Genomic DNA, 24,066 nt, shown 5'->3' on the forward strand with positions numbered 1-24,066 from the left:
AAAAAAAAGGAAAAAAGGCTCCACACATCATACACGATCGCACAAACAAACAAAAAGAATACAAAAAACAAGTCCAACACAAAACCACAAGACGGATCACATTTCTGTCCATGAAAAAAATAAAATATAAACCGTCAAAAATAATTAAAAAAAGATGTGTTCTATGGCAATGATTCCACATACGCACACACACACATGTGCATATGCTCTTTTCTCCCCTTAAACCCAATCACCACACCGCATTTGCCGCCTCCACCCCCATTCTTCCATTTCTTCTCCCCTTCCTTTTCTCTCTCTGTATATATATATATATGTATCCAACTCTACGCCAGTAAACACCGTGCGTGGTATTGGTGCATCAGTGGCAACGACTCAGCGACACAAAATCAACACAAGACAAAACCTTAAAGATTAAGACCTTCACTCTTTTTTTTTTTTTTTTGCTCTCGTGATCATCTGTTTCTTAACATATCTCTTGTCGTTTTATTTTTCTTCTGTCCCACTCACTCTTCCCAAGAATAATTGCAAGAAGAACAAGAACGACAACAAAAAATAAAAGATAACATTATATAAAGGGATGAGATGAGGGAAAGGGCAAATGCATGTAGGAATAAGTCTATGCTTGCATCTGTTCATCTCACAACATTTTATAACGTAAGTCTCCACACGGCAATCTTAGGAAAGACGCACACACAATAACACTTTGCATAATAAAGTAAAAAATATCTAAAGGAGATACGCAATGCCGTTGTCGTAGAAAACAAGTTCACGCTGATGGAAACTGCGTAGGATTGCCTCTACTTTCTCCATGGCGCATGCTTTGCGATATCCCATCTGAGCTAATTTTTTCACCACCACCGCAGACGTCACAGGGTCATATAACTGAACCACCGACGCCACTTTTTTCTCCAGTTGCGCCATTGTCCATTCCTCCTCTTCTTCCTCTTCCTCATTATTCCGTGATACCGCCATCGCCTGGCGGAAGACAGGGGCGTCTGCAAAGACTTTGCCCGTGTGCCGTACCTCCAACTCTGACTCTCCCTCCACCCCCGCTGGTGTGTCCTTCGCATCCCTCTCCAAGGGAGATTTGGTTTGTGGTTTCGCCCCGGTATCGGAAACAAGCTTCCTTCTGCGACTCCGTGGAGTGTCATCTAGAGGGGAAACATTGCTGTCCACAGCAGTTAGCATGGACCGAGTGCCCTTCTTGTGGTTGGCACTGCCATTACTAGCACTTTTATCGGTACAACTGCTGTTGCTGTGTTTGCTGAGAGTGGTAGAATTAACAGTTTTGGTGATGCCTGATGGTCGCGATGCAGTTGTTGTTGTTGTTGCCCCTGCTGCTCTGTTTCTTCCCATACCTGAATTTGTCTGGGATGTGGAACCCGCTGGAAACAATTTTTGAATCATCTGTTCGTCGCGCTTCAGCTGTGCCTGCACATTGTGGGAGCTCGAGACACGTTTGCCAAGTTTCTCACAATGCGTGTAGTGAAAGCTGGCAAGAGTGCTGTAGAGCGTCATTTTGCTGCGGCTCTTGGGAAGCGGAATACTCAAAATGATACACAAGACCCGTAGAGCGTCAACATGGAGCTCAAGAAGACTTAAACCCACAACTTTATCAAGCAACGTGCGAAGATATGCTGCAATAAATTCTGTGTCTTTCATCGGTGTATCTTCGGCACCGGTGCGAAAGCCAAAACTATCCTTGGCGGCCGCAACAACTGGGCGTTGATCTCCATCCCCGCCTCCCCCATTCTCCTCCGTCCCTGTTTCCTTTTCTTCTTCCTCCCCTTTGCCATCGTCACGGGGACGTTTCACTGCGGCAAATCCGACGAGCGGAGTCACATCAGCGACCCCCTCCGACACGGCCGTCTTTTTATTCATACGCGATATGGACTGTCGTGCGGCAATGGCCTCCTCGATGGCAAGTCGCCAGCGTAACTTATCCTCATCTGTGGCGGTGTGCAGCAGCCGCAGCGCCTGACCAAAAATGCCTTTTCGGATTTCGTCCTCCTCGCTACGCAACGGCGGCTGCAGGCGCTCGAATGGATTGTCGTTGTTATTTTTGATATTTGCGCCGTCGCCGCCACTTTTGGCGGTCCCCACAACAGAAAACATCGTGGCGCCGTCCCTCTTCTTCGTCACCCGCCCCGTCTACTGCTCTCCACCCCCCAAAAAAAGAAAGTATTTCCCCCTCCTTTTTTGCTTTCTATATGAAACAATAATTCCGTCTTCCCTGCACTCTCCGCCTCTTGCCTCGTTAGTGCGGATGGCGCTGACAACCGCCGATGGCTGGAGGGAGAATCTAAAAGATAGAACCCGATGCCCCCTTCAACGCCACTGCTGTGGAATAAAAAAAAAAAAAAAACGAAAAAAAGGACCGGCGTAACCCCGAGCCACAGAGGAGGAAAAAACGGACAACCAACAAGTAAGAAGACACACTCACGGAGGGTACAAGAATGAAATAATAAAAAGGACGAAAAGGGAGGAAAATAAATAAATAAACAAAAAGCCATTAACCTTCCTCAAAGCCCTTCCTTTTATCCGCGGCCGCTATCGCCAATTTTGCGTAATGCCTCCTCCGCTGCCCCAATCACACCCCCACGCGCACGCCACTTTTCTTCAAAGGACATGGTGGTATTTTTCGCCAGTACCAATGCCTTTCGTAACGAGAGCGTCTTTCCCTCGTTTTCCCGCAAAACAGGCTCAAAGGCCTCACGGTATTCATCGTAGTATGCCACGACACTATCGCGCAGTTGTGTATAGAGCGGTGTGTACAAAGCAAACAACGCAGCAAAGAGGAAGCAGGTCACCCACAGCACGACCCGCTCCACTCGCTGCAAACGATAACTCAAGTCTGCTGCTAACTCAGTACCGCTCTCATATGGGGGAAATGAAATGACACCCGCGTCACTTGAATACGGGACCGGTTTGGATAAAAAGTGACAAAGTGGTTCCCAGCCACTTCCGTAGCGATACACAAGCAGCCTATCTTTTGGCACCACAGTCTTCACACGCTCTTCTAGCATTTCCAAGGTAGTTGCTGCAAAAAGTTTTCGATTCGGTCCTGTCATACCCTTCGTCATCCTTAAGACCATCTGGTGGAGGTGGACGCCGGCTTGCCGCTTTGCTGCCTGTCCTGTCTGTCGTAGCAATGGGTCCCAGATGGCCGCTGCATCCCTCGCCCATGCGTCTTTGTCGGTTTCCTCTACAAGAATGATACGGGTACTGAGAGGACACACCTTCAAGATTGCTTCAAAAGCCAAGGTACATGGCGGCCCGACAAGAGCGTCAAATCCCTTCCGATCGCCACTTGTTTCTCCATGGTTGACTTCAAGAATGGCGGGGTTAAACGGTTTTTGTTTATCCAGCACCATGCACCACTCTTGTGGATGTGTATTCACACGACCCTCTGTGAAGGTGTGCTGGAAGGTGTATGGGGTGTACCCAAGCTGCTGCAGCGCCGGCGTCATTGCCCCGCCACCGGGGATCATTGTCAAGCAGAGCACTTTTGGAGGGGCACGCAGACACTGACCACGACGCCACATTTTTGTTGTTGTTGTTGTGTGCACCGATGCACTCCCAGGGAGTGAGAAAAAGCAGCAACAACCAAAGAAAAACCACTCCTTCTCTGTTCTGTCACTTCTCTCGCAAAGGGACAAGAGACGAGAAACGCAAAGTAGAAGCTCTTCCGCACACAATCACACATGGACTTCCAGCAAACTTTACTTACTGACATAAAAATTATTTTAGTCGAAAGCGGCAGTCTGGAAGCCAAAGAAAAGTCTGACAAAAGCGGTATCACCACCCCCATTTCGCGTATTTTTTCCTCTTATCCGTTTACTTTTTCTAATTCATGTACTCACGGGCAAAGGAGTCGGAGAGACTCAGACAGCACCGGAAGCTCCATGTCACAAGGAACAGAAATAAGAAAATGACATTTACTTGCATGTACACCACCTGAGCGAATAGTCTCAATCGAGTTCTCGATGATCTTCTTCATAGGACCCTGACGAAATGTCTTCTCCACATCACAGATATGATGCAATACACCTGCGGGCATATCAGAGAAAAGAGCCTGATGCGTTGCCGTGCCTGCACCAAAAATTTCAGAGACATTGGAACGGCCGCCGTTCCCACATGACAAACGCACACCGCCCGCCTCGTGGTGAATCTGCGTTTCTCTTCGCGGTTCCACTGCACCATTCAACGCCCGCTGCAAATACAAAGGGGGAATGTCGCGCAACGCCTGTTGGAGCGCCTGCTGAGTTTCCTTTGGTATAAATTCAAGCGCGTCCGTTAAAAACTTGTCGTCCATAATGGCTGCCGAGAAAATAGTCTGCCGACGTACTCTTTCAACCTGCACGGGATGAAGAAGGGGCCACAGTGTATGCACAACTGGTAGGAAAGTCAAAAAAGAATTATCGCCTTGATTATTCATGCCATTATTTTTACAGCCAAATTTTTCCACGCAAGCTTGTTTCCACGCCAGTAGGGAAGCAGGATTGACACACGGTGTTGTGCACAGGTACTGGGCACGCGTTCGCTGTGCAATTTCCTCCAACAACTGCCAATACAACGTGCAGTTCCCCAGTTGCCGCCCCGCTGCAGCATCGCTCGTGCCCTTCTTCTCATTTACAACGCCTACTTCATATTCTACTGAGGCTGTACTTTTTTTCTGCAGCCGATCTTCCTGCTTGGGTGCATGTTCCTCGGATACCTGCTGAAGAAACTGGGCCATCATCAATATCTCTTGCCCAACATCGCTGTTCTCCGCATCCAGGAAAGACTGGTGCTGGGACAAAAACATGTCCGAAAATTCCCTTGGGGGTGCCGAAAGAGTTATGAGCTCCGGCCCTTTACTCCCTTGAAAACTTTGCGTCCTCAACTGCTGCTGCTGCTGCTCCTTCTCTTGCTGATTCCATAACAAATCCTTTTCTTTTCTTGTGGTTTGTCGAAGTTTTAAGAGCTGTTCCTGCGTGGAACTCGACCCAGCTTCCCTCCTGGCTTGCTTCGGTGAGGAACTGACGCGGTTTTCACCTCCGCTCTCATCACCAGCCTCTCTTAGGAAAGACAGTGATTGCAACGAGGTGTACAGGTCCACGGAAAGCCCAACCGAAAAGCGGTCAAAAAATCCTTCCTGCAAAATCCATGGAAATAGCCCCGTCCATGGAATGGGCTGAGACCTCGAAAAGCGAGGATGTTCACCTGTTCCGTGCAGCAACGAAATCCAGCCCCTCACCGCGGGATGCATGGGGGGCTGATCCCCCTCTGCCGTCGCACCCACCATGGCGCTGCTGGTGGAAGCTGGCAACCCCACCAAAAAATTTTTCCAGCCTACGCGATGAAGCATGTCGAACATTTTGCTGATGCACGGCGCGGGTAGCGTGTTAGACGCCGTAATGGGAAAAAGCAAAGAAACTGGAAACGTCGGAAGCAGATGCATCGCCACTTCGCGCAAAAAAGAAAGCGCCAGGTGCCAGTCTTCCTCGGTCCACGATTCTCCAACTGAAAATGGTGCGCAACACCGCAAGGTGATGTAGTCCAACGGGAGTGCCGCATCTGCACAGGCATGAATCACAGAGTCTACCGCTTCCACCGTCCGCCGCACGTGGTGCCGCATCTCGTCGCGTCCTGCAAAGGCCACCGAAGCAAACGATGGGAGGTGAAGCTCCACACCAACAGTGTCTCTCTCACTCTGTCTGAGCGCATTGGCCACGCTTGGGGGTATTTCCTGTCCCGGTTGCGTCCAAGACGGCCGACGACAGATACTCGAAGCGCCGCACATGGCATAAACCCTCGAGACCCGCATCTCAACCCGTTCAACACAAATAACACGCCTTGAATACAATACCTTCGGCGCCCTTCTTTTCTCTTTCACTCACCCACTCACTCACTATCTCTGTGTATGAGCTTCTTCCTTTTACACCCCACTCCTCATTCCTCTCTGAGTGATTTGCAGAGGAGTCGCAAGTAAAAAGGGAGTTGGAAGGGAATTTAATAAGGAATAACACGCAAAGAAACAAAAAGCCCACACATAAGCCACAGTCACCGTCAAAAACAGTCACCTTCTTCCCACCAAAGATAAATAAATAAATATATATATATATATAACAACCTAGAATGGACCAATGATTGGAACAGCCGACAATAATCAGAATAATTTGTTTCACTTCCATGGAGGGGTTAGAGAACGCAACGACACGGCCAGTGCCCAAATAATGCAAAGACGGCAATATGTGTTAAGAGGAATCACGTTTCCGTGGCGAATGTCCTTCAATCACATGTACGCCACCTCCCAAACCCACCTGTGGCTTGGACTCCTTTAGTCGTTTGGCAAACTCGTAACGCGCCTTCAACGCTGCCATGCGACGTTGCGTAGGGCTGAATTTTTCCTTTCCCTTTTCATTCGCATCGTCCGTGCTGACTGCGGCTTGTACGGACGTCTCAAGTGTTCGTGACTTCGCGCCGATGCAGCCCGATGCCAGCAACTGCTCCCGAAGGGCATTTCCATCGATCGCGGTACCCGCCTCACCCGACCTCGCACCCCTCTCCGAGGCGTGCATCTGACGATTAAGTCGATCAAGCCACTTGACCGTGGACCCGCGGAACTCGTTTGCTCCCTCACTCAGCGTGTCAGGTGATGGTAATGGTGGTAACAGCCTTCGTTTGTCTGCAGCGCCTTCCTCCTGTTGCTTCTTCACCGCGTACTCCGTCAGTCGAACGGCATCATCAAGGTACCGCATCTGCGCGACCTCCACGGTAGCGAACATCACTTCGATACGGTAATCCTTTGAGATGCGTGTACCGTACTCAAAGGTGTGGAAAGGCTGGTGAGTCCACTTGTATCCCATCTTGTAATCACCCAGGCAGGGCTGCTCAATCACAGAGAGGCTTCGTGGGCTCATGTGCAGTCGAGGGAACCATGGGTTGTCCAAGTGCTGAAGATACATGAGCGTTGTGGAAACGAGATTTAATATGCCAACATAAGGGCCGATCGTCGCTGGTTTTTTGTGAATTGGATACCCAGAAAAGTTCCCAATCATCTCACTAACTTGGCAAATGTTGGGTAAACTTGGGATAAGACCAAGGTGAAAAAAGCGTCCTAGCACACGCTGCAATGTGGGGGCACGACTCATTGCAAAGGCCAGTGTGTCCTTCCCTGGTATCCCCAGTTCCTTCTCGTAGAGGTTGACACAATAACGCGTTTCCTCCGCAATGTATGCAGCACGAGTATCCTGAAGCAACTGCAATAACTCATCCGAAATAATTGCCTCCTCTTCCCGTGTTATGACAGCTTGATAGCTGGTAAGGCCGGCGACAAGCATTTTTCGCATCCCGTAGGTCGAGCGGGGCTGACCAATGCTCTCATAGTTGGGTTCTAGCAGATTTTCATCGAATACACTGGTATAAGAGCCTTCGTCCTGCCTACGCCGCCTTCGTTTGTCGTCAATCACTTGAGTTCCATCACCCCCACTCATCAATTTGTCCTCTCCCTTCCCCATGATATCTATCCCCCCGCTTTGTTGTCGCTTTCGCGCCATCGTCCACGTGTTGTTTCGCTTCCGTGAGTCAAGCTCTTCCCGGGCCAACACAGCGTTGTACAGGGCAGAATCTCTTGGAATCGTCATCGAATCCGTTTGTCCATGGTACTCGCCTGCAGACATCCCTCCCAAGTCGATGTTTTCTTCACCACCTTCTGTATATTCCACCACGGACGCAGCGTTTCGTTCCAGTGCTGCCTGAAGCATTTTTCGCCGGTCCTCTTTAGACACCCGTGCCGCCTCGTAGCCGTGTTCGTCGATGCCGTCATACAATCGGTAACGCTTTGGGATTGGTGAAAGCCACTCCCCCGGTACGCTGCGGCGACACATTTCTGCCCCCTCTTGTTCTTGATGCAGGCGGTACTGCTCGCGCTGCGATAACTCGTGTGTAAGGTTAATTGGAGGACGAAACGACGCGGAGGAGACGTGTTTTTGGGAGTGCCTGTTGACATCGCTGCCGTGGTGAGAGTTTTGCCCCTCCTTCATGACAAACTGCCGTTTTCGTTTTGGTGGTATGACGGTGCCCGCGACGGCAGCATGTCCCCATTGTAACAGCCAAAGGCGGCTGGGCCGCATGTTTTTTTGTCCGCCCGTCCTGGCCAAGAAAAACAAACCAAACACAGAGTGGGAGAAACAACCAAAGAACAGGAGAGACACGTTACCCACAGTATCGAACAAAACAAAAAGAAAACGCCCCGCATTATTTACAGATGGGTGGACGTGAAGAAAAGAAAATAGAGGAAAAAGAAAAGGACCCTCGAAACGGAGAAGTCATCAAAGAGGCACAAATATAGACACACGTAGGGACACAATTCATCCGCCTTCCGCCTTCGTGTCAGACCGCGTGGACGAGCACTGCGTTGCTACTCCATCCCCACCAGCTACGGAATGGAGGAAAAAGTTTACCACATCGTCCTCATCCTCACCGTCATCGTTTCCCAGACTGTACGCCTCCAGTACACCCTTCTCTCGCCGTATCACCGGTGACACGGAACGACGAATTTGTATTCGCCTCTCCGCTCCCATTTCTCGAAGTGCATCCCTGAGTTTCGTCACACGCTGACGAACACCACTCGGGTAAGACGATGACAGCTGCCGTGATGGCAACACAACCCCCAACGGAAAGGAGGATTTCTTGCAGTGCACGGCAGCTTCATCTGCGCCCTTTGTAGCTACCAATTCCGCCGCTGAAACAAAAAGAAACACGTAGTAATTATCTTTCTTCAGTGATAGCCAATGGGCATCAGTGAGCAACACGTCAAGCACGATGCTGCCCAACAAGTGCGCCGTCTCGTTCTTTCCAACCGCCAGGCCGTCCCCATCACCGCAAAAGGCTGCAGAGAACCCCTCGGCTCCTTCCCTGTTCTCCTTCAAGATATGACCCATTGACGGCAAAATGCGCTCAAAACATGACAGATGCCACTCACGAAGTCTGCTTTTACCAACAGCATCACCACACGTTGGAGACACGGCAGAAGACGGTGCACCATTTTTATGCCGCCACTGCCGAACGGAGTTTCCAGTCAACCCATTCATTACTAATAGACAACAGAGACTAGTGAGTAGTCGAGGGGTAAAAAACGAGGAAGACTCTCCGTCCATATGCGCGGAAACGTCAGCCCCAGACCCTCCGCGTTGTTGCTGACACAAAGCCAGCAAACAAGTGACTATTAACTCCACGTCCGGACAGCTGTGCACAACGATCAAACAAACGCGTTCCAAAAGAAAGGGGGAAAACAATTTAAAATTTAATGACCGCCTGCGAAAAAAACTTTGAACGACGTGCCAGTGACGTGCCGTATCGGATAAGGTTGGCAGATTTGCCCCACTGTCATCATTCAAAGTGCTCACATCTTCAGCTTCATCGATACTTTGTTCTTTCTTTATGCCTTTCGGTTTCCCCTCCTCTGACTCCTTCCTCTTAGCTTCTACCACCCATGAGAGCAATTCCAACAGTGAGATGTAAAGATGTCTTGCCGGAGCCGGATTCCAGTCCAACTCGCTACGGAGGGCTGACAGCGCATTACTTGCAGTATCCGTTGGGTCAGCAATGACACGGTGCACATACGGTGACAGAAATACGAGTTGCCTGTAATCATCCGGAATGGCGAGGGAAAGAGTCCCCAAATGAGAAAGAATCATTTCCAGCAGTAAACGACCGTCCTTACAAAATATGACCTGACGATGTTGAGAAATGACCTGCCATGCTAACGAACCGCTCCCGAAAGAGTAGCGTTTTGAGGAGCAACTATTCTTTTTGTCAGTTTCACCACCCCAAAGCACACCAACAAGAAGGCGCCCTACTGCAGCTTCCTCCGTTAGTTGTTCCAGTAACGTCTGATGCTCCCCCACGAGCGCCCGAATACCTCGCACCCCACTACGGGAAAGATAGGTGGCGCAACACCGACGCAAGAAGGCCGCCACACTTGGATGGCAGTAAGGAAGAATATCCTCTTCGATGCATTCAACAAGTGAAAAAGATCGGATCCCACCCTCATTCTCTCCTGCTTCCGTAGTGACCACCGGAGGTTCCCCCATCAATGACAGAAGCGAGACAAGACGCAAGAAAAGAAACATAGACGGTTGCGAGGCTTCCGCAAGAATATCGCCGCAACTTCTACGCTCTTGTGGATTCGAAACGTCAGTAGGAGACGCGGGACGCAACATGGGCAACGACGCATGCTCACGGAAAATCTCAACAACATTATGTCGGGCGGCTTCCAGCTCATCCATGGCATCCTCTGCGTAGTTGATGACTTCTTGTGACTTCAGAAACACGGGAATGCTGAGTTGTGAGGTTGAAACGCTTAAAGCATGACCAAATAACTCTCGGTGTTTCCAATGCAGCTGCTGAGTACAAATCTCCGCATCATTAGTAATGGAGTCCTTGTCGACGGATTCTTCTTTCATAGTCTTCTTTGAAAGGGTGCTGTGTGCGGTGAGAACGCGGGCCCGCAAACGTCTGGAAGTGCGAGGGGCATCACTTAAGGCCTGAGACTGCGTGAACTCATGAAAGGTACCGCCACCACCATTCCCTTCCTCTCGCTCAGACAAACACTCAAGACGCCAACGACACAACGCCTCCTCCTTTCCCGAAAAAGACATTCGACACGTTCCCAGAGACGAAACTGCAGCCTCTTCAAGCGCCGCAAAGGAAAGTAAAGTCGTGACGGTGTTTGCAGCGTGAAATACATGTGGAAACTGCTGAATCAGTCGGGTATGAATTTCCCGCCAGAGTGCCGCAGAATTTCCCGGGCGGCGAACAGGCGAGGCGTGAAACACGCCTGCCTCTTCATAGCAGCGGAGCACAGTCGTAAAGAGTAGCCTGGTCCAACCTGGAACCACCAATGGCCTTGGTGGATCCCCTCCCCGCTTCGTTGCCGACCCAAAGTCAACGGGAGAAGAGTGAATTAATTGCGGAAAACATGCTTTCGTGATAAATGTTGTGTATTCTTCACGGACGGAAAATACAAGGCGATCGTACAACGTCCCACCAGGCTTTTCCCGCCAAAAGTCCTCGGCATGACGTTCTAGTACCGCAGCTGCCGCTATGGCTCCAATGAGTACAAGCCAATCTTCGTAATTTTCCTGAAACGCATGAAAATGCAGATCTGTATGAGACGCCGAGGCCTCCGTCTTCTGACCATTGCCATTCTCATTACCAGTGCGAGAAGCACAACAAGCCATATACACTCCCTTGTAAATCAGTTCCTGTAAAACAAATTCTTCCAGTGCAGGAATGCCGAGGCACAACGCCACCTTCATGACCCGCGTGAACAACGCCGATGTCACCGTGTATTTCTTGTATGGAATTTGTGCTAGGCGTCTGAAGATCATGTCCCGTTGCAGAGCGGTGGTGGTGTCACCTCCTGCCCTGATGACAGAAAGCATTGAGGATACATCCTGCCCAAGGTCTGGCCCCAGCTCAATCGGGAATAAGTGCGGGTTATGACGCCACCAGCGACGAAAAAGCTCCACTGCCATGTGATCCTGCCCCTGACGCAGAAGCGCTTCAAAAGTAAGATGAAACGCGTATGAAGAAGAACGCATTGTCTGTTTCAAGGCGAAACGCAGAGGCTCCAAAGTTGAGTTTGCCGCCCCACCCATTCCATCATCGCCGCCAAGAACATATGACATCAGCGCTTCTTTTGGTACTTTCCGTAGGACATTCCGCAACACATCCTTCTCTTCCCGCAAGTTATCGTCCATTTCTTGTAACCGAGACGTGCCTCCTACTGCGTTGGCATCCGCCATCATCAAGTCCGCTCTCACCCGCGTGTTTTTTTGTTCAACAATGCGAATAGAATGACGTACGAGTCTAACGATCTCGGAAGGTGCCACATGTCGTTTTCCGTCCCCACATTTCTCTCCCTCGTCCTTTTTGACGCCCCTCCGTGCACACGTCGCTTCATGCTCATCCTCTTGATGGAGGGTGCTGCAGCCTTTTTCAGCTTCACCCGCCTTTTTTTCTTTGGAATTCTCCTCGTCATTCATGGCGAAGAGGACGGCATGCTTCAGGTTAGCAATCACATGCCACGGCCGCAAGGAAACGACGGAAGAAGAGGGAGCGGCGGTGGCAGCAGAAGACCACTTACTCCCTGGAGTCCTTGCACCGCCGACGGCCTTCTCCCCTTTCGCCAACAAGGCACGCCGCACAAATGACACTCGACGCAAAGCGACATCGTCTCCCGCAAAGTGAGCGGGGAACAACGCGGCAAAGAACGGGGTCACGGGTGACTGCTTCTTCCCGGAGAGGGACAACCCCGCACATCGCCGCGCCCATAACAGCGACGACGATGACAACGCCGTCCTCGGCTTCGCGGCTGCCGGAGCCAATAATTCGAGGCCTAACTGTCGTTGCCTTTGCCGCATGACATCCGACACTTCTCCAAATCAAAAAAACAAAGAAAAAGAAAAGGCACCCGTGGAGACAGCTGCAACACAATGCCGTGAAGGGCAATCGGATACGCAGAGAGAGAGAGAGGTGGGGAAAAACGCTGCATGGCAATAGGAGGAATACAACAACAAGAGGATAAAGGCCGCAACAACAAAAAAACGGGAAGAAAAACAAACTGAAAAAAAAAAAAACTGTGAAGGCATGCACAGTGGGATCAGAAAAAGGAAAAAAAAAAAAGGAAAGCAGACGGGGGAGAATTTAAAAAAAAAAAAAAAAGTGGAATGGGGCGGATACGCAAGAACAGCGGCAAACGCGCAGAAAGAAAGAAAAAAAAAGGGGTGGTGCAGCAGGTGAAAAGAAGAAACACACACAAATAAAAAAAAATGAGAGGGGAGACAAAACGCACAGACACGAAAAAAAAAAAAAAAGAACTCAAATAATAACCAAGAATACCCCCTCCCCAAGAGAGAGAGAGAGAGAGAGAGAGCAGCGCCCCACGCTCCACCCCGGATTCCCTTTTTTCTCCAACTTCCCACAAAATCCCTCGTGGGCTCTCGCATCCCACAAGCTGGCACAAGAACAAAAATAAAGAAAGTTAGCCGCAGTGAATAATAATAATAATAATAAAACTTTTTCACACGCAAAAACAAACACGCTTTTTTTTACCACCAACTCGTCTTGTAAATTTCAATTGTCACACTCTTCTTGTGGCGGTGACGGTCACTTTTTTCCATGAAGCACACACGACCAATGAGCTTCACCTTCTCGTGGCAAACTCCATTCATATCCAACAGCCAGATAATAAAGTATAGTATATACATATACATACATACATATAATATAATATAATATACGTCTGTATATAAATGTTGAAAGAAAAAAAAAAAAAAAAAAAGATAATCAACTAACCACCAGCCTGAAAAAAAAAAAAAAAAAAAAAAAAAAAAAGGGACGCTCCACCACAAGTGCAAACACGTACAGAACTAAAAACTAGACAACAACAAAAACAAAACAGACCCCTCTTGGGTTATTAATATAGGATGTGGACACAAAACACATTCTTTTTGAGGTGTGTGTGATATATACGTGTGTGTCTTTTTGTGAAACATCTCTTCTCCCGTTTCTTTCCTTCCTTCTGGGGGGTCTACCGAGAGTGAAGCAGACATTTTTACATTTCTTTCAACACTTCCCGTAGGCATGGGAATTAACAAATCACCAGGTAAATAAAAGGAAAAAAAAAAAAAAAAGAAAAAGAAATAGAGGGAAGAAATAAAAAGGCAAAGACAGAAACCAGCGTTGTTCACCTTTCTTTTTCTCCATAGGCCTTTTCTCTTCTCTTCTCTTTTGACATGTGACTGTTTAAGAAAAAAATTTTTTTTTCCTCGTTTTATCCGCGTTTCTCCACTCCCTCGCTTCTGCCCGCACTCGTGTGTTCAGAGTCATGAGACAAGGAGGATATATGAATGTGGCTCTTTGTATCAAATCAAAAGAAAAAATTAATCAATGTACTTTCTCTTCATGATGATATATCATTCATTTTGCCTAGTCTCTCTCTTTCCCTCTCGCTTTCTCTTTTCCATTCATTCTGTCCTTTTTTTTTTTTGTTATCATCGTTTCCTTCTATCTTTTTTCTTATTATTATTATTATTATTATTATTATTATATATATATATATTGAGAGGGAGAAAAAACTGAAATTTTGTGAGTATTCTCAAAGGATGTTAAATCATGAAACGCCTGATAAAACATGACGTCGTGGCTGCAACGGTGGGCACATCTTGGTGACATTGGACCTTTTTTAAAATTTTTATCCTTTCCTCTCCTTTCCTCCCGTCGCGTTCTCCTTCAACTCCACAACTCCAGGCTAATGCTCCAGGAGGAACGGCGCACGGGTGCACGAGGAAAAAAAACTGCCTCCGCTTTTACGGCCCTAACGGACTTCACGCGGTCCACGCGCCATGTCGACGAACGAGCGGTGTCCCCGCGGCTTTGCAGAAGCCACTGGACGAGCCGGAGCGGTGGCCGGCAGCTCCTGGGGACCGCGTCCCCCTCCAATTTCTCCTGCCATTGCTGCTGGCATTGCCATCAAAGGTTTGGCTGCTGCTGTGGTCGAACCAGCGCAGCCATGAAGATACTTCGCAGCCTTTTTCCATACAGACGGCTTCACGTAACGCGTTCCCGGCGAAAGAAACGGATGATGCGTGAGAAAATGGATCGCTGAGGCCTTTTGCTCGAGTTCCTGCAACAAATTTCCCCCGCCATGGGATGATGGCACAAGAGAAAGTTCTCCTTTACTTCTCGACACGGAGCTATGCGCGGAACCACCTCGAGCGAGAGGGTCAATCATGGGCTTGTCAGGCTCGGGACTCTCACCGCCATCTTCTATCATATTGTGTCGCTTCTGTTTAAGCTTTTGGAAGTGCCAATGCACAAGCAACGCGTTGACATTATAAAGCCATTCCTGTAAAATAGCACGGACAATAACGAGTTGCCGATCGGCAGGATTGCTAACAAAGTCGTTCACGAGAATGGCGTTGCGTCGATTCATACAAACACAAGAAGGCGCATTCTCTACAATGACGTTACGCTCCAGGTGACGTCCGATACGGCGTAAGTCCTTCGTATACCCTCCGTCACGATACCAACGTACATCACGATAAATGACATCGTCGAGAATGGTACCATCAGGATCCAAGCGGGCAATAACGGGCCGAGCAACCACTTCCACACTCGCTGTCCAGATTATAATCTCAAGTCGCAACATGACGCCGTCATCTGTGGGAGTTTCTGTCGCCTCCGGAGAAGAATTTTGGATGCCGTTGTCCTTCCCACCCTCCAGTACCTGTGTGGAAGAATTTTTACCGGTGGGCTCCATTGGTGTTTCTCCCTTGTGCATTACCGGATGAGGGTACAAAGCCCTAAGTTGCTTCAGCATCTCCACAGCACCGGGACGAAGTATTGCCGGACCATGTTGACGGTTGTTGCACAACGTCTCGTCAAGGTCAAATACTATTGTCGCAGTACGTTCCTTTTCGGCTGCTGAGGCCAAACTTCGAGTGAGAAGTTGTCGGGTTGGGTACAAAATGTTTTTTGGCAACAATCCATCTAACGCCTCTTCAAGAGATGAATGTGCACTTCTTCTGGCAAATTTTTCTCCATTTGTATCGGCACCTGATGAATTTCCAGAAACTAAACTTACAGAGGGCGCGGAAGGTGCACGTGACGCATGGACGGAGGCATTTTTTGTTGCCCCATCCTTCTGTTGCGTGTGCTCCTTTCGTCCCTCCCTTGGAATGGTCAGGGGAGGCATCACGGAGTAACGCAGTGAGAGTGGCTTCTCCGCTGTGTCCTGCTCCTTCAGTGATAAAAAACCCTCATTGGAGTTGTTGCTCAAGCCGTTCTTGTTACTATTATTATTGCTAATAACCTCGCAACTATTCATTCCCTCAAAACAATCATTAAAACCGGATAAATCACGTGAAGGAGTTAAACGAGAAGATGAAGTGCCATTTCTACAGGACGTCCTATCAATCTGCAGCTCTGAGATATCATGTTCCACAAGGTGCACCTTGACGGAAATGTTATTCATCTCAGGTATTTGCTGATGCAACGAAAACGCATGATCGCCATTTTCCTTTTTGCTGTCCAATTCGCCCTGTCCCTTTCCCACATTTTCGACACTAGATTCTCCTCCAGACTCAGCTTTGCCGGGCTTCGTCTTGGACGCCTTTGACCGTTGCTTTGCCTTTCCCTTCTTTGGTGATGTACCAGACAACACCCTCTTTTTGCCCGCATCGTCACTTTTCATCGCTGCCGTCTTCCCTTTTTTGCCGCCCTTGGAGCCCTTACAACCACCTCCTGCTGCATCTCGAGCACCGGTCGGTGTGAGGCTGTCTTCCTCCGCCACAACGTCCAAGAGATTGACGACGGCCCTTGACACCGACGGCAGCGATTCGCGTCCTCCCTCCTCCGGAGTGTTGTGTGGGAGAAATGGCCCCTCACCATCTGGCGCCTCCTTCACAACGGCCGTTGCTACGTCCTTTTTCTTGCTGGAAGTTACCTCCTCCTGCCGTCTTTTGCGGCAAGTTTTATCCGAATTTCGTGCCCCCACCGCAACCCTCGTCATGTCTATCGCTATCGTCACCCACAGAGTTGCAGGACACGCACGACACACAAGAGTTTTTTTTTTTTAAAAAGCAAGAAGGAAAGACTATCTAGATATAAAATATAAAGAAATCTGCACAAACGTATGTCCGTCCAACAGTTTCCCCCGCCTACACACACGTACACAATTGTTGTTTTTGTTTTTGTTTTCGCTTTTGTTTTCCTTTTGGCCCCACTCCCTTGATACTTCCTTAGCTCCTTCCCTAACCGTGTTGCTGCTTCGAAAATATTTACGATTGCACTCAAGCGCTATCCCACCCCACCAGTTCCTCTCTCCTTGTGGTTGCAAGACCGGAGTACACGCGGCGCAATTTCCCTGCAAAAAAAAAAAAAAATCCACATTAAACAGAGAAAAAATAAAACGGAGAGAAAAAGTATGTCCAATTTTAAAGGCAAACAGTCCACATGGACACAGAGATGAGGGCGCAAACGTAAATCAAAAAGAGGAAGAAGATATAAGACGATACGGCTGCAGTAATGTGTGTAGAAAAAAAGGCATCGGCTTCTACGTCGTGAAGTTCCCAGGCATCACGGGGCAAATAAAAAAGAAAAACTGTAAAACAAACAAAAAAAAAAAAAATTTAAAAAAATATTGTGTAGAAAAATACAAGAAAGAAAAAACACAACAAAAAACAAATGCGTGTCTGGCCGATGCCTAGTCGCTCTGCTTCCCGCAAGGAGAAAGAAGGAAGGAAAAAGCGAAGATTAAAGCTTGGTTCCGTGTGCCTGGCATCCCACAATCCGTTTGAGATTCATCCAACAGCCACACACCCGTTAAAGAGCCAAATTCATACAAGAGGCATTACGCAACAGTCCGGCCTGTTGTGAAGTCGCGAGAGGACAGGCTTTGAAAGGGCCCCGCAATCCCCCTAACTCTTCCCCTGTCCACCGCATGGAGGGCAGCAGCGGCAGCAGCGGGAAGGAGTGGGTGGGAGGAGTGGAAAAAGCAGCATCTTCCAACGCGGTGTCATCTACCTGGCCCCATTTGACGGCGAACTCCTTCCACAGTTCCCTAAAGCAAGAAGGAAAAAAAAAATCAAAGCAAAAACACCAGTCACCCACAAAAAGAGTCAAAGAGTCAAAGGGTCACAATAAAATGTGAACTCTCCCCTCCCCTCCCACACCAAAAAAAATAAAATAAAATAAATAAATAAACAAAAATATAAATAAAGACTAAACAATATATATTTATATATAAATAAAAAAAAGGCAAAAATGCATCAAGAGGATAAAGTTGTAGAAAAGGAAGCAAAGAGAATCGTCACAGTTAAACGTGTCATTCTCTTCCATCCACCTCCATCCCCCTTCCCCCTTCTTCCCCTCTTTCTGGCTTTGGTCTTCGCAAATTCAAAAAAACAAAAAAGGGGTTATAATTTGCGTTTCTCGAATCATTGTGCCGTCCATTATCCACATGCATAAGCACCTACATGCATGCATGCATATATACATATATACATATGCATATGTACGGCTCACCTCACCCGTTGCGGCATCATTTTCTCATTCCTGTTTTTTGTGTGCATTTTTTTTTTCTTCTTCGCAACGACCCCTTTTGGTGTGCGTGTTTTTTTACTTTATTTTCTTTTCTTTTCTTTCTGGAAAAATGAGAGAGAGGAAGAAATTTTGTAAACGACCACAAAAAGAAAGACAAAACAAAAGGAAACAAAAAACAAAAAACAACAACAAAAAAAAAAAGGGCGTTCACCGCTCGATGCGTGCGCTGCTGGAGAGCCACAACGGTGCCTCGTGTTGACATCGCGAAGGGACATGCGCGGCAGCCCTTTTCCCACGCGTCCCTCCCCACTTCACTGCCTCCTTTTTTTTTTTTTCTTCTTTCTTCTGCCAGGAGGTGGAGAGAAGAGGGGCGTGGCGGGCAAAGTTGCAGTCGACACTTTCGCGCTCATATGCCCCCCTCCCCCTCTTTACGCCTGCACGCACAAAATATATTTTTTTTCTTCTAAGTTGCGCGTGGACCTCCCGCTCTCAGTACCGCCGCCACAATCCGCACAGGGCGAGTAAAAGGAGAGCAACGAATGGCCCTCACACATGCAGACACACAAAAAACAAAACAAACGAGAAAAAGCAAACAAAAACAAAAAAATACAGGGATAGAAAATAAAGGCAAAGTAAAGGGCGTGCGACGCACAGTGTGAAGGGGTGTAACTAAAAAGAGGTGGCGCATTACCCCCACCACCACCACCACCACCCAACTTCCTTCCGCCCTCTCTCCTCGCACAGAATAACTGCCCCCTGAAGCAATACCCCCGGATACAAACCTATAAAAGATGCGCACATGGCAAAAATAAGCAAAGAAAGCAACGAAACAAATTCACACACGCACATACAATAAAATCTGAAAAAAACAATTTTTTTTTCTTTTTTTTCTTCTTTTTTTTCCTGAGAATAAACACAAAAAAGGGATAACAATAATAATAATAATAACAATGGGATGACAATCATTTGGCATACATATATATATATATATATCCATATATCCGTATATGCATCCATGCATGCATGGTTGTTGATAGAGGCCCGTCTTATTCCCTCCTTTTTTTTTTTTTTTTTTCGTATTTCATTGTACATCCCATCCCATGCAGAAAAGAAAATTGATAGAATACGGGGGGGGGGGGGGGGGTGAAAGCGTCATTCACACAGACACACAGACACACAGACACACAGGAAGAAAGAAAATGCGACACAACCACAAACGCAGAGAAATAAATAAACAATACATATATAATAATAATAATAATAAAACAACTTTATTTTCCGTTTTTCTTTTTCGTATAATCAGAAAGAAGAGCAAAAAAAAAAAAAAAAGCCCGCCATACAATGCACCCTGATTTAACATTGTAGTCTCCTTCCCCATTCTATCACTGGCCTTACTTTTGTGTCCGCCGGTCCCTAGCTCTTTCTTTTTTTTTTCTTTTGTGTGTGTGTGTGCGTTTGTCGTAGTGTGTCTGCGTGTGCACGTTGGATAAGGAAATAGTGGGGCGTCATTTCAGTTTGAAGAGGTGTTTTTACGCCGGTGGAGAGTGCGTCAGCACTGGGCGGCACCGAAGAAAAAAATTATCCCTGTCGTCTTCAAATTCGTCCAAAAATGCATCGTGATCCTCATCTTCATCACATTCAGCAACATAACGGTCATCAACATCTTTGCTGTTGTTGTTGTTGTTGTTGTTGTTGTTATACATGTCTCGTTCGCCAATATCTGCGGTTCCGCTACCACCCGTAGCCACGCTCAGTGCATTGAAGGGGGTGTCGCGCACACACAACGGCTTCACACAAAATAAATCACGGACGTTCGATATAGCATGCACCAATTTATCATACTTAGATTTGATGTTAACATGCGGTGTCACTTCAGTCGTGTCCGCCTTGGTCCGCGGGGTTCTTTTCTCTGCGGAACCAGATGCTGAACTTCTTGTTGCGTGTTCTCGCACATTTTTATCTTCCCGTGTTTGAGGAAAAGAGTACAATGATTGTGGCGCCGTTACAGTGAACGTTTTCCCGTTATTGAATGGAATATCCCTATTACTATTGTTCTTTTTGAAGTTTGCAAAACAATTGTACTCCGCACGAGGGGGTAATGCTATATTCAGTTGATCGGGCGGAGACAAGACGTTCAGTGGACGATGTGGAGGCGTTTGTTCCTCATCAAACGCGTCAAACGTATCAAAGTCCAAGCGTCGAGCGTCGTTCTTGCCCGTATTTTTTTGAAATACATCCATGCCACATCTCGCCTTCCCTGAAGATGTGTCACTGTTACACGCCCCTTCCGCAAGAAAAGACCTTTTAAAGAATTCAATGGGTGACCGGGTCTCCTGCTCGGGCGGTGTAAACGGTATGGAGTTTGGAGCATCATTAAATAACTGCGACACCTCCAGTAGTTTTACCGGTGTCGAGGGCTCTTCGGGGGCATGCACGATGGAAAACAGACGCTCTGTTCTGTGGAAATCCAGTGAAGCGTACATGGGTGAGGGAAAAAACAGGTTTGGGGTCTCGCAAGCGTGAAACGAAGACGGTGAAGGATGCAAATGCGAGGTTGGTATAGGATGCTTCTCAGCCAAATCCAGTACAAAAGACATGGAAAGTCGCTGGGAAAGGCAAGCTGACTTCATTGTTCCAGGGGAGACATGGGCATTGATCTGAGGTGTCATGTTTGCCGGAGTGAGCGAGACGGGCGTCGATGGCAAATTTCCCGATGGAATGTGCGAAAAAGATCGTGAAAAAGCATCCTCTCCTGCAAATGAAGACAACGGTGTCGTGGCGGTAGATGGAGGACAACTGTTTCTGCCAAAAATAAACGTACGCAGTTGCGTGGACATTCCGCGTTTTCTTGCCACCGACTCCATCCACTCCGCCCATGTCTCCACCTCCTCCTCCTTTATCAGTAACGCAAAGTCAATAAGAAACAAAAAATCCAGCTCAAGTTTTTGAACCTCTTTTAATGAGATACCAGTGGCTTTGGAAATACGCTCATTCCACTTCCGCGACCCATCCACGTACATCTTCGTCGCGATTAAAATGGCAATGGCAACAAGACGGTACCAGTTCGCATTTGTTACACCAACGTCTTCAGAAGGAGACTGTAGCGTAATACGTGATATGTACACCAAAGCCCCTATTAACACCATAGGAGCAGCATCACCATACGCCACGTAAACTCCAATAGATTCAATTAACTGCTGCACCATTGTAGGAGATGTTTCTTGTTCTTTTACTTCTTCCGATACAAGTTTCGGAGCGTCTCCACTCGCCATAGCTACACATTGTATTTCTTTCTCTTCATTCTGCTGTCCTTCATTCTGTGCAGGATCCATATCGTTTGATGAACAAGAAGTCTCTTCCATCCCACTCCCATGCTGCATTGATCCCCCAACACTGGAACAGAGGGTTCTTGTGAAAAGGGCATGCTGCGATAATGAAAACTTTGATGGGGGTGCTGAAAAAGGCTTCAAATTCACTGAAGATGCCATGTCAAATGAGCGGATGCTCGCGAGACAAGACGACAGTTTCGGTTTCTGTAAATTTTCTGGATTCTCATTGCATGATATCCCATGCGCGGCTTCGGGCGCGTTAGATGTTCGCCGTCCGCAAATCGTAATAAGTTGTTGAATTGCACATTCATAAAAGGGCGCAATGTTCGACAAACGGAAAGCCGATGGAGTGTTATCCCCCACGACCCCGCTACCTAATTCGGACCCTGACGCAGTGAATTTAGTTTTAACTTCTTCATCCACTGGCGTCGAGGACTCCTGTCTGCCATCCAGTGATAACCTGGAGCGGGGCAATGGAACAAGAAACTCCGTATGACCCTCCTGTTCGTTGACGTGACAGGGTTTCCCATGCCGCTTGCGTCCCTTATTCGCCGGAGAGCGTGTTTTGTGGTGCGGCGAGCTGTTTCCGGCCAATGTCCGGTTGCGAATCACCTCCACTGCAGCGGCACCAAATCCGCGATGCCGGTGAGACCGACGAGCAGTTCCAGTAACATGGATAGGATTGTGATGACTGCCGTGGTGTTGCTGATAATGGTGAGCCTGGTGATGCCGGGGATTTCCCCCATGATGCTGAGATCGGTTGCTGCTAAACGTCTTCCTAAAAAATGAAAGACGAGCAGATTGAAAATGGCCATTAAGGATCTCGTTATTGCTGGGGTTACCCGCACTCATGACGGACGGCTTTTGCTGCTGCTGCTGGTGGTGGTGTTGGTCTTGGTGATGACAATGACACTCGCTGCGCCTCAAATGAACCTGACAACCCCAACAGCGATTCATGCGACGAACTTCTTCGATGGGCATTACGGGAATTGTTTTGGCGACGCCCGCCCGCATGATATCAGCGTTCCCCAATAGCTTCGCCGCCACGTTGCTATCGCTCTTCCACTTAGTCAACGTGCTGCCAGAGAGTGTGCATTTCATGCTATTCGATGGTTTGCCACCGCCACACGCCGCCAACGGCTGACCACTGGGTAAATTGCCAGTCGAGGACGTCCAATCGTGAGAAATGCCACCTGCAAACACTGCCTCTGGCCATGCTTTCTCGTCAGCCCGAGCGGCTGTAAAAGGCACCTTTAGATTGTGGAATGAGTGAGACACATACCCTTTTGAACGTTGTACATCAGGAGACACTGACAATTCCATTGGAAATTTAGGTTCAGCAGTAGTAGTAGTATTAGTATTATTTTTATTAGTAGTAGTACTAGTAATGGCTGTCGTCCCTCAGCGTATTCCTATAGGGTTCTCCCTGTTGTTCTCGTACGCCGAAAAGGGATCAGTGCCAGTAGTAAGTCCAACAAACCCGTCGTTTATTGCGCCCGCGTCCACTGCCCAGACCCAACTTAAGCCCCCCTTTTTTATCCTAGAAAAAAAAAAAAAAAAGGAAAGTCCTTCCAAAAATAATAAAAATTGAAAAGATTAAATACAGAAGCGAAGACAGGTTTGGGATAGTTACACAAAGAAGATGTGACTTTCTGGCGTAAGCACTCAATTTGCCCTTCCGAGGACTCAACAGAAAAGTCCCCCCTCCCCCCCCAAAAAAAACACACACAAGAGACAAATAATAATAATAATAATAATCGATGGTCCTTCTTCCACAATGCGACACGGGCCGCAGACAAAAGCAGCTACACTGAATCTGTCCACGGGCATCCGTTCCACCTGCAAAATGGCCTGTAGCACATGGTAATATTGGAGTCTGCTCACAGGGGCGGCTTCCTTGGCGATGAAGAATGCTACCGCACTCTCCTCGATCACCAGCTGCTGATATACCAGAAAAAAGGCAGCAACATCACCTGCTGGCAACAAAGCCTGTTGCTACTTAGAAAAGGCCTGCATCTCCTTAACAACCGCGTTCGCTCGTCGCATATACTCACCTAGTAAGGGAGACGCCAGGTTTTCCGTGCACCACAGCCATGCATATTTGACGGCAAAAACACATGCAGTACAGAATGCAGCCGCGTAAACGGGCGGATTGAAGGACGGACGCGCAGAACTTGCTGTACAAAAGCTACGCAGCAGCGTATCCACTGCCGCCAAGAAGCCCCAAGATGCTTATTGCCCAAATAGCCCATACAGCCGGCCACGAGAAGATCGTGCTCGCTACTCCTTCACGGTCAGCGGCTGGGTAGAATTTTCCAACGCGCCCGTCTCGTACATAGTCCTGTGCAAACATGAACGCGGCCCCATCATGAAAATGCTAGGGCGCGCCGCCCAAAAGTCATCGTGCGCAGGGCGTCGCTGAAATTCAACACCACCGACGACGGCGCACCACGATCACCGCCCATCCCGACCCATCCCATGGGGCTCGCGAGCGCCTCCTGAACATGTGTGGATTCCTATCCCCAGTCGCCGGGCTCCTGCGCAGCAGCAGCTCCAGAGCCTGCAAGCCCCACTCTGGGAACGAGAGACCCATTTAGCCGCGTCGTGAATGAGGAACCCGGGGCTTCCCCCCATCCCCCGA

General features: G+C 48.3%; 7 protein-coding genes across 7 annotated transcripts, besides 26 other annotated features; all 7 read right to left on the reverse strand.

Moving 5' to 3' along the window:
- Positions 1-16: part of a microsatellite that runs on past the window's edge.
- Positions 1-24,066: part of a sequence feature (heterozygous, non-Esmeraldo-like haplotype) that runs on past the window's edge.
- On the reverse strand, positions 727-2,115 carry Tc00.1047053504021.70 (hypothetical protein, conserved; the record flags this gene model as incomplete). Its single annotated transcript, XM_810521.1, has 1 exon — positions 727-2,115. The coding sequence occupies one exon, from the start codon at positions 2,113-2,115 to the stop codon at positions 727-729; it is 1,389 nt and encodes a 462-aa protein (XP_815614.1).
- Positions 2,538-3,545, reverse strand: Tc00.1047053504021.60 (hypothetical protein, conserved; the record flags this gene model as incomplete). Its single annotated transcript, XM_810520.1, has 1 exon — positions 2,538-3,545. One exon carries the CDS (start codon positions 3,543-3,545, stop codon positions 2,538-2,540), a length of 1,008 nt encoding a protein of 335 aa, XP_815613.1.
- On the reverse strand, positions 3,860-5,809 carry Tc00.1047053504021.50 (uncharacterized protein; the record flags this gene model as incomplete). The annotated part of the gene is made up of 1 exon (XM_810519.1): positions 3,860-5,809. One exon carries the CDS (start codon positions 5,807-5,809, stop codon positions 3,860-3,862), a length of 1,950 nt encoding a protein of 649 aa, XP_815612.1.
- Positions 6,082-6,111: a sequence feature (AT_rich).
- On the reverse strand, positions 6,240-8,117 carry Tc00.1047053504021.40 (hypothetical protein, conserved; the record flags this gene model as incomplete). Its single annotated transcript, XM_810518.1, has 1 exon — positions 6,240-8,117. One exon carries the CDS (start codon positions 8,115-8,117, stop codon positions 6,240-6,242), a length of 1,878 nt encoding a protein of 625 aa, XP_815611.1.
- Tc00.1047053504021.30 (hypothetical protein, conserved) lies at positions 8,355-12,413 on the reverse strand (the record flags this gene model as incomplete). Its single annotated transcript, XM_810517.1, has 1 exon — positions 8,355-12,413. The coding sequence occupies one exon, from the start codon at positions 12,411-12,413 to the stop codon at positions 8,355-8,357; it is 4,059 nt and encodes a 1,352-aa protein (XP_815610.1).
- Positions 12,585-12,714: a sequence feature (T-rich).
- Positions 12,902-12,925: a microsatellite.
- Positions 13,046-13,065: a microsatellite.
- Positions 13,272-13,291: a microsatellite.
- Positions 13,311-13,333: a microsatellite.
- Positions 13,358-13,386: a microsatellite.
- Positions 13,660-13,695: a microsatellite.
- Positions 14,071-14,101: a microsatellite.
- Tc00.1047053504021.20 (hypothetical protein, conserved) lies at positions 14,369-16,564 on the reverse strand (the record flags this gene model as incomplete). Its single annotated transcript, XM_810516.1, has 1 exon — positions 14,369-16,564. The coding sequence occupies one exon, from the start codon at positions 16,562-16,564 to the stop codon at positions 14,369-14,371; it is 2,196 nt and encodes a 731-aa protein (XP_815609.1).
- Positions 16,734-16,764: a microsatellite.
- Positions 17,140-17,239: a sequence feature (T-rich).
- Positions 17,743-17,773: a microsatellite.
- Positions 17,782-17,810: a sequence feature (AT_rich).
- Positions 18,013-18,071: a microsatellite.
- Positions 18,240-18,297: a sequence feature (T-rich).
- Positions 18,659-18,728: a sequence feature (T-rich).
- Positions 18,786-18,809: a microsatellite.
- Positions 18,969-18,998: a microsatellite.
- Positions 19,023-19,048: a microsatellite.
- Positions 19,068-19,097: a microsatellite.
- Positions 19,321-19,362: a sequence feature (AT_rich).
- Tc00.1047053504021.10 (CYC2-like cyclin, putative) lies at positions 19,626-22,748 on the reverse strand (the record flags this gene model as incomplete). Its single annotated transcript, XM_810515.1, has 1 exon — positions 19,626-22,748. The coding sequence occupies one exon, from the start codon at positions 22,746-22,748 to the stop codon at positions 19,626-19,628; it is 3,123 nt and encodes a 1,040-aa protein (XP_815608.1).
- Positions 19,762-19,793: a microsatellite.
- Positions 22,764-22,812: a microsatellite.
- Positions 23,163-23,183: a microsatellite.

The sequence above is a fragment of the Trypanosoma cruzi genome, genomic scaffold (genome assembly GCF_000209065.1).
Source record: "Trypanosoma cruzi strain CL Brener 1047053516323 genomic scaffold, whole genome shotgun sequence".
NCBI lineage: Eukaryota > Euglenozoa > Kinetoplastea > Trypanosomatida > Trypanosomatidae > Trypanosoma > Trypanosoma cruzi.